The following is a 9,666-nucleotide window of genomic DNA, read 5'->3' on the forward strand; positions in this document are numbered from 1 at the left end:
TGGTCCTTTTCTGTTTTATATTTTTAACAGTGGCTTGAATAAAGACATGGTCCTTTGGTGTTTTATATTTTTATCAGTGGCTTGAATACTAGACTTTTCCATGACACTGAGGGAGGAGGCATAAATGATATGTCGAACAGCAGAGTCAGGACTCAAAAAGATCTTAACAGGCTAGCATCTAAGGATTCATTGTAATAGAGATATTAAAATCTTATACTGGGTTCATGAATCAATTTCACAAGAGTAAGACGGAGTCATAACTAGAACCCAATTTGTCTTTTAAAAAATTGGGTTTTAAGGGGCAGCTAGGTGGTGCAGTGGATAGAGCACCGGCCCTGAAGTCAGGAGGACCTGACTTCAAATCCGGCCTCAGACCAAACACTTGACACCTTACTAGCTGTGTGACCCTGGGCAAGTCACTTAAACTAATTGCCTAAAAAAAAAAATAATTGAGTTTTAGCATCTGGCAAGTTCAGAAAGCTACTGTGAAGGCATAGTATTGGAGATTAGAGATGGGATAGTCCCACTGTGCTCTGCCTTGGTCAAACTCGAGTGGAGTGTGTGTTCAGTTCTAGACACCATATTTTAGGAAGGACATTGAAACGCCTTAAAATGGTGCCATATGAGGGTTGGAGGAAAGGACTGCGGATACATAACTTGACAAAGGGCATAAAAGCCATCTTCAGGTTCTTCAAAAGGCTATCACCTGGACGAGGGAGAGGGCAGAATCAGAAACAGTTACTGGAATGTGCAGAGGGGCCTGATGTGATTAAAATAGCTGAGAGCCAAGCTCTCATTAGGGACAAAGAAACACAGTTTCCTGGAGCTGATTCTGGATCTGCCTTTGTTTCCAAGATCTTTTGGTGACTTTAGAACAATTATATAACCTCTCTCTCTCTCTCTCTCTCTCTCTCTCTCTGTGTTCTCACTGGTAAAAGAGCTTGGCCCTAGGGCCTCAGAACAGAATTATTTTCATCCAACCATGAGTGTTTGTTGAGTACTTTGAAAGGAGAATTTGGTTCTTAACTGCCATGTACCAATATCTGATACCTAGAGCATCCATTGTATATGAGAAAGACAAATCCAGAAACCATGGTTGTTCACGTTTCATTTAGTTGAAATTTTTAAAAGGCACAGATCCTCGGGAGAACGTGGGCAGTGATCATAAAGGACAAGAAGACCTAGCCAGATGTGATCTGTGGAGAAGATACTCACCACACTGAATGGGGGCATATTAAATTACCAAAAAAACAAACATACTTTCCCAGTCTGTAACCTCAGATGCATTCTGAAGTCTTTCCTTTCCTCAACCTCTCGTAGCCACTCAGTTCCCAAATCTTGTTGGGAAGATCTCTCACCTATGTCCCCACCATTCACACAGTCATCACTTTTAGCGCTTCCTGCTCACCTCGTCCACTGTAAGATCATCCTTATTGGTCTCTCTGCTTTTACTCTCTTCCCTCTCCAGTCCATCCCCACAGAGCTGACAGACTAATATTCCTAAGGCATAAGCCTAACCATGTGACTTCCCATTGCTTGGAGGATAAAAGGCAAACTCCTTAGCCTACCATTTAAGGCCCTCCATGATCTGGCTCTCACTACCTTTCCAGCCTAATTTCATACTGTTTCCCTTTAGAAACTACTTGTTGAGTAGCCGTCTTGTAACTGGGACACATAATCAGTTTCGGTGAGGAAGGAGTAGGCACTCTTGGAGATTTTGCATTTAGAATCCTTTAGCATTCCACATGTCTGCAACTGTCTTGCTGAGTCACTGTGAATAACTGAAACTGTGTGTGAAATCATCAACATAGAAGACAAATGTAAAATAAAGTCTCTCAGTGCACTGTCTATAGTATACTTATACTACCTTATAGGGCAACACAATTATACTTGTGCCTTTGAAAACTCTCAGGGCCCATTTTAAATGGCCAGTTCGTATGAGCCAAGCTTATGTGTGAAGTTCCCTTCTGAACTGTTACCCTGCACATTAAACCCTATCCCATTTAGGAATTGTTTTGTCACATCTTCATAGGCTGCCAAGTACATTCTGCTTCAAGATCCTGCACCAAACTGTGAGGCTGCATATGTGTGGTAATCAGCTGATGAGGGAACCTATAAGCCAGTAATAGAGTCTCTTATGTCAGGGCAATCAGTGCTGTCTGCAGTCTCTGAGTCTGGGACCTCCTTACTCAATAGAGGTTTTGTTTATGGTTGACTCTTGGCACCAAACTGGTGCTATCACAAAGATCCTATTAACCACAGCATTTGTTTCCAGATAAGTGTGAAGGAGATAAATGAACTCTTCAGGCTGTGGGCACCTCACCCCTGCCTCACTATTTATCTGGGCTGCCCTTTGAAATACCCCTCCATTCAAGGTGTTTCTTTGAAGGCTCCTGAGCTAGTTGATGAGACTGGTTTCTCCTTCTTCTTGCTGCCTTAATGCCCCCAGGACATAGGCTTTGCCCTTAATATTCCCAAGGTCAGCCTGATTTAGCATTGCTTCTCAAACCTGCAGCAACGTTATTCATGCCTAATGGAGCATCGTAATTCAAGCACCACTTCCTTTTCTTTAAGTGAGATCCAGGAATACAAACCACAGAGCACTCAAGACCACTTACTCCTACACGTTCCTGCCACCAGACGGGTGGCAGGGAAGTGGTATGTTGCTCAAAGCATTCTTTCGAAACACACCACTGCATTTCTTTTCCAAGCCACATATTTTATCTCTGGGTAAATGCAGAAGACACAATGTGGTCCAGTAATCAGAGCAGTGGATTGGTAATGGGGTGACACAGGTCCTTGGTTTGCTGTATAATCATAGATAAGATAATTTCCCTTTTTTTTACTTAATTTCCCCATTTATAAAAGGGGAACCTTAAAGGGCCACCTCATCATCAGAGACTGGAGTAAATGAAGGACTCATCAAAAGAAGAATGAACTCTGGATTTCTAAGAAAGGAGTGAAGGGTGTCAGAAAACAGATATCAAATCATACCTCCTGAGGAGGGCGGAGTCAAGATAGCAGAGTGCTAGGAAGCAGTGTGTGAGCTCTGGTCCATAAACTCCAAACAGATCTAGAAAATGCACCAGGCCAAATCCTGATGGGGAAATTCAGAAAGTGTGGTGAGTGAAAGATGAAATGACTGAGGAAACAAAGGTCCGAGCTTCCAAGCACATCGATTTATTATATAGTGCATGCTAATTGCATAGCAAATCTGGACCAGTCAGCTTCTTCAGCTTTGGCACTGGACCCTGAATACAGGGGGAGACAAATTTTTATTCTTTAAAAACAATCAGTTAAGACCAGTTAATTAAAAGAAAACCAGGAAAAGAGCATTAGAGAATCTGATTTCTAATTGGAGGAAAGACTAGGGACTTTTTAAGTTGGGAAGGGGAATCTGAACAGGTACAAGTCCCTGAAATCAGAAGAAGAGATGTCTCACTTCCCCCAAGTGTCTGTGAACAAAGGAACGTGGAAACAATGACTGATTGGTCGTTATGGTGCCAGTTTTCAGATAAGACATATGGGTTGCTTGAGATGTACAATTGTGAGAAAACTTGTTGCATCAGTCTTTGGATCTGACTGAGTTTCTGGTCAGCTTAACCAAGGTCCTTGGTTAAGGATCTCTGAGAGGTGATCCAGCTTCCCATCCATGAAGGGCTAGGTTCAAACGATACAACAAAGTCCTCTCAACTATTCGGACAATTGAATAAAGCGTTTTTCACAAGACAGAAACTGGACTAGACCCATAATTGAATAAAAAGGGAACTGAGCTAGCTCCAGAACTGAGTCACAAGATGAAGTCAGTGTAGTTCATTCCATTCCCACTATCCGTTGGTGTTCTGATCTCCTCAGTTCCCTCAGTTTACCTTAGTCCCCCCCTTTTGATTCATGGATCACTTATCTATAAGATAAATCTATAAAGTTTTTCATATATTCATAATTGGGATTACGTAAGTCTGGTTACAGAGCAGACTACTTACAGAGCTCACAATGGACTGATTTTGAGAAGGGGGATTTGCATGCCATCAAAGTAACCACGAAAAACATAAACATAAACACCATGAAACAAAAGGCCAAAGCAATACAGTGACTAACATCAGGTCTCTTTGTATCCTAGTAACCCACTGCCAATGTCCATTTAATCAGCACCTTTTGAGTCTCAGATGTCCCAGGTAGTCATGTGGTCCTTGGATGTCTTCTCTTCGACATTCTGGAATAAGTTTCATTCTTAGGGTCGCTCTGAAGGAGGCTTTGCTTCCCTGGTTCCAAATCACTGTAGAGATTCCTAGACAGTTCTGATAAAATCTGCTAGTAACAAGACTTAATACAATTTAGTACAACCTCTTAGATTTGGTTTTCCAATAACTAGTTCATATGATAAAACCAGCTCAGATCTTATGAAGTTAATCCTATTAACAACAGAGATATAAGAATAACATCAAATTAGGAACCCATAATTCACCTGAAACTTCAGAGAATTTCAGTTTTCATATGTCACTTGATGTTCTTATCTTTACCTAAACCCTCTACCTGATAAAAGAATCTTTAAAAAATTCACGAGGAACTAACTTGTAAAATGAACTCTTCTGATTTTTAATATTATCAAACAAATATTTTTAAAATGGGAAAAATAATTTCACTTTCTTTACAATTATTAATACAATTTTATATGTAAACTCCTTAATCTAATTTTGAGAGCTTATTACTAAAAGCCTGAATTTTCTTGCTAGATACATTTGGAAGCCAATCATATACATATGTATATAATTCATAGAGGGAAAAAACCTTATACGGTTACTTTCTCAAAATTTACTATTCCATTTATTTAGAAAACTTTTACATCACATCTTTGTCTTATTGCTTTGTCTAATTCCCCCTTTTGAAGGATATCATCCCTATATTTGACCACAAATACAGATTAAAATTGTAAGGCTTTTCATACTTTCATCCTATTATAGTAATTCAGAGATGGTCCAGTATCAGTCTATTAAGTAATAGATTTAGCATTGTACTTACAAAACTTCTGGGGCTTACCTGCCCTGATTATAGAAACTTGCTATGAAAGAAAAAGGAGGGAAATAGTCATAACAGTGCCAAGGCTTGTGCCTTCGAGGGCACAGACTGACCTGACATCAACCCTAACAGAGGAAAAACTCTCTCAACTCTGTTTGATTCCAGACATGACCAAAGGGAAGTCTACAGTTCTGCCATTCTGGCCCAACAGAGCTTTCTAGCTGCTAAGTGGGGCTAAATCCAGCAACACTCTACTCTTTCTCAGACCCAAACCCGGATCAGGAGCTCGCAGAGCTCAGAGAGTGCTGCAGCAGAACAGACTTTGAGAGCACTGAAAGCTTACCAGTCTCCAGCCTGTCCCTGAGACCTTGGAATAACCTGACATTCAATACACCAAGAAAGCAACACTAGGCCAGCCCAGCCTTCCCTCCTTAACATCAAGTCTGAAATCAGAAAGGAGGCTGGAAGAATGTGCAAACAACCAAAGAATCCCACTACTGAGCTCTGATAGAGGCAAGGATGCTCAAGACACAAATGCAGAAGAAAAAAATGACTCAGAGAAAAACACTGCTTGGGCACAAACTCACCTAGAATTCCTGGGAGAGGTGAAGAAAGAAGTTGTTGGTTTTTTTTAAGAAAGATTTTTAAAAACAAGTTTTAAAATATTTTTTATAAACAGAATGAAAGCACCTGAAAAAATTGGGAAAGAAATTTGAGCTATAGAAGAGAGAATTAGAAAGTGAATTAATAGCATTTTCTTTATTAAAGAGGGTTGTTCTCATTTTTAGGGGAGGGGGAATATGGAATTTCCAGGAATGATTGTGGTATTAAAAAGCCATCAATAAAACTAATTCTCAAAGGGGAGGAGAGGACTTTAACTTTACTCATAGGGTACCAGACCCATAGCTGTAGATTAGGAAAGGCTTTGTCCAACCTCTTCAATTTTACAAGTGAGGAAAGTGAGGGCCAGAGAAATTAAATGACTTACCCAAGGTTATACATCTAAGTAGATGGTACAGTGCCGGGCCAGGAGGCAAGAAGACTCATCTTTCAGAGTTCAAATCTGACCTCAGACACTTATTAGCCTTGTGACCCTGGGGAAGTCACTTAACCCTTTTTGCCTTAGTTTCCTCATCTCTAAAATGAGTTGGAAAAAGAAAAGGCAGACCACTCCAGTATCTTTGCAGAGAAAACCCCAAACGGGGTCACGAAGAGTTGGACGTGATTGAAATGACTGAGCAGCAATAACGCATCTAGTAAGCAATCAGAGTTAGAATTTGAATCTCGGTCCTTTCCACCGTACCATGCTGCCTCGTCTTTCCCGGTCGCTCAGAAGACATTGTAAATGAAAATGAATTAGTTTGCATTGGGAAAGTGCTTTTAAGATTCTCTCGTAACCTGTTCTCTACCTGTCACCACCGCCCTAAGTCCTTCCCCAACACAAACACACATTCTTATTCCGGAGTAAGGACCGCCAATTGGGTTAGTATTCCCAAAAAGCCTTGAGAGTAAAGTTGTGGGCTGTTATCACCTAAGGTAACATCAGATCACTTTGAAAGTCAAGAATGAGCATTTATTCGTCCCCACTGTGAAAACTCTAGCATTCAAGACAGTGGACTTCTTCTGCCCTGTCCAAGGAACATCCTTGAGTTGTCCTATCTCAAGAAGTAAGGACGTCTACAAACAGTGTGGTCCATCAAGAGAAAGATGGAAGCTTGGTCGTGTGCAAAGGCATCTTACCGGTGCTGTGGTTTGTAAGCCTTCCAAACCAGCTGTTGGGGAAGAGGATCCAGATTTTTCTGCTGGTAGTCAGTGTAAGTTGTCCTCATCCACAGAATTCCTCTCTGCAGATGAAACAGCCCCAGGAACAGCAACACAATGTCTTTCCATCCCAGCCTCATATCTCATCCTCTCATTCAGTGGAAAAAGATTTTCTGATTTTTCAAAACCAGCCTTTCCCCACTCTCAGAGTAGAGTAGTGACTGGGACTTTGCCCCCATAGAAAGTGGCACAGAGCCGGCCGAGAGGCACAGGCTTCCCGTTCACTGGCCACGCGGCTGGGTGACAGTTGGTGCTGTCCTGAAGAGAGCAGGCTCCCTGGGGTAGGCAGGATTTGTTTTGTTTAATTTTATTTCATTTAAGTTTAGTAGAAATAAGTCTGGCAGGGAAACAAATGTTAGGGATTGGATTTTACAATGTATGGAACCCAAGGCTGTGAATTCAGCGGAGGAACCTGGTTACTGAATGCAGTACAGTCTTTCTCAGCATAAATGTGATGACCTCATAATGAAAGATGCACATTTTCTTCAGTGGAACAAAGGAAAAATTAGTGAGATGATTCAATTACATCTCCCTTTTTCAATGGCAATTTTGCTTTCTCAATAGGTTAATTAGTAGCATAGCCGTCCCCTCCCCCCTTCCCCAGTCAAGCCGCGGTACACTTTGCAACAGGGAAGTACATTATAATGCAGCTGTATCTCATTAAGCAGCCAGCCTAGCATTTTGTGTGCACACACGCCTACTTCTTCATCGTGCCAGCCGCAGTCCCTGGACTGCCTTGCCCTCTTTCCTGGAACAATGAAGAAAAACACTGTAAGGACTGCCCCCCGTTGGGGAAATCAAAGTACCTAGCCTTTTAGCTGGGGCAGAGGAGGGGAACACTGGCATTGGACCCGTTTCTCTAAAAGGTTGTTAGGGTGTGAGCCAACCAGCTGTTTTAGGTTAGCAGGAGCACATTCTGAAATGTAAAGGAATTTTTGTCGGAGAAGGTGAGGAAAGTAGGAGTTGTGCCTTCCCTTAAAGTCTAATTATAATTAAAGCCAACCTGACTCCAGTGGATTTCTAGACGATTTCACCTCATGAATTCCACATTCCAGACCAGCTGATCTCCTTGTCCCTGTATAGGACGCTTCATCCTCCACATCTGTGTCTTTACTTGGTCTTGCAATGCTTCCTCTTGGAATCCCTCCACTCTCCTTTAAAAGTCAGCAAAAATGCCTCCTCTTAGACGAGGGTCTCTCCTGACTCCCCACCAAGAATTAGGGCTCTCTCTGTCCCCTGACATTATTTTGTATGTCTTTTATGTTTTTGTCTGTATCCTTAGTGCCTGGGACTACTAGGTGCTTAATAAATGCTTATTTATTGTTGAATTCTAAATCAAATTTTCTCTCGTCCCAGTATATACGGCTCCTTGATTATGTTGACACAGCTGTTTCTTATCCCCTTCCAGGTACATTGAAAGGAAAGCTTTTCTGGAGCGAGTGGATCACAGGCAGTTTGAAATCGAGCGGGACCTCAGGCTGAGCAAAATGAAGCCTTGATGGCGTTGGAAAGGTGCTCTGGCAGTTTACCCCTGCTTATGGTGTGAGCTCAACTTCTGTGTGTCTGTGAAATCTCTCCTGTCCTGCTCACTGACTGTTTCATGGAAAGGATAGTCCAATGTTCTGTTTTCCATGATGAAGCTCAGTCTGTATATCTTGATCTCACATGGTATCATTTATTTTACTTTTATAAGTTCTTACTGTGGGAAACTGTTCTGGGACTGGTGAAGAGGATGGCACTTTCCTTACGGCAGAGAATGTGCTGTCATCCAGCCTGAGCACAGTCCAGATCGAACTGGTGAATTCGATTGGCCAAGGATTTTTTCCCAGCTTCATTCTGCCTGTGGTGGAGAGAGGACCCCAACCTTGACGTGGACACTTAGCCTAGGTTTGCTGAAATTATCATGACTCTCTTGGAGCACATCCTTTGCTCTGATACCAATGCTGAGAAGAAAAGATACAGGCACACTTCTGCTGGCCAGATGCCAGATCACTGGACAGTTTTGTATTCAGCTTTCTCCTGTCTTCTCTCACTCTCTCTCTCCTTCTCTCCCTATCCTCCTCCTCTCTGTCTCTTCCCCCTACTCTCACTGCCCCCCCCTCCACCCCGTCTCCCTCTTCCAGGATGGGACTCCTTTTAGCATAATGTGAAACTGAAATTATGGATATGTTGCTCGATTGAAAATTGTTTTTCCTTTAGCATTTTCTTCTTTCCAAAGTAAAAGCCAATTTTTCTAGACGCAACCCTACCACCAAATCTTTAGTTACATTCATTTGCCAGAGAATGTCCTCAGACTTTCTTTCCCATCCCTCATGGGCAGTGAAGACACCCAAACCCAGGTCAGCTTCAGGATTTCTCTTGGGAGCAGCCAGAAGGAACAGTATCGATAATAGGTTGGTGGTGGGATGGGAACAGGGAGCTGGGGCCAAACCATTCACAATAATAAAAGCATTAAAGCCTGGACCTCCCACGCGTCCTTGTTTTCATATGTGATGAGCGTGCCTGGTAATGCTCCTGAAGGTTCTACATTGACCGGCTGGCTTAGTGTCCACCTACAGAGTTGTAGCCAGTAGCTGCCAAGGTCTGTGTTTCTCCTGTTATTGTTTTCCATGAAATTGTGTTGGGTAGGCATCGTCCTCCTTCTGAGTGGCCTTCAGAGCTACGAAGTCCTCTTTTTTATTATCTTTTAATACAGGCTTGTCTGTTCTCATTGTTCTTCGATAAAGGGGGACAAGCTGATTTAAGGAACCTTCAGGATGCAGTACCATGATCTGAACTGCTGCAGTCATCCTTGACAATTTTTAAAAATTCTGTTGATGCTTTTTATTT

The 9,666-nt window shown here is 42.1% G+C and overlaps 1 protein-coding gene across 1 annotated transcript in view; it reads left to right on the forward strand.

Moving 5' to 3' along the window:
- The window catches only part of CFDP1 (craniofacial development protein 1), a 133,042-nt gene extending 123,742 nt beyond the window's left edge, over nucleotides 1-9,300 (forward strand). Inside the window, exon 7 of the mRNA XM_027843248.1 lies at nucleotides 8,246-9,300. Coding sequence (XP_027699049.1) covers nucleotides 8,246-8,336 — 91 coding nt within the window. The 3' untranslated portion in view covers nucleotides 8,337-9,300. The remainder of the gene's footprint in view (nucleotides 1-8,245) is intronic.
- The last annotated feature ends 366 nt before the right edge of the window (nucleotides 9,301-9,666 follow it).

This window comes from Vombatus ursinus, unplaced genomic scaffold (assembly GCF_900497805.2).
Source record: "Vombatus ursinus unplaced genomic scaffold, bare-nosed wombat genome assembly UNPS02014900.1, whole genome shotgun sequence".
Classification (NCBI taxonomy): domain Eukaryota; kingdom Metazoa; phylum Chordata; class Mammalia; order Diprotodontia; family Vombatidae; genus Vombatus; species Vombatus ursinus.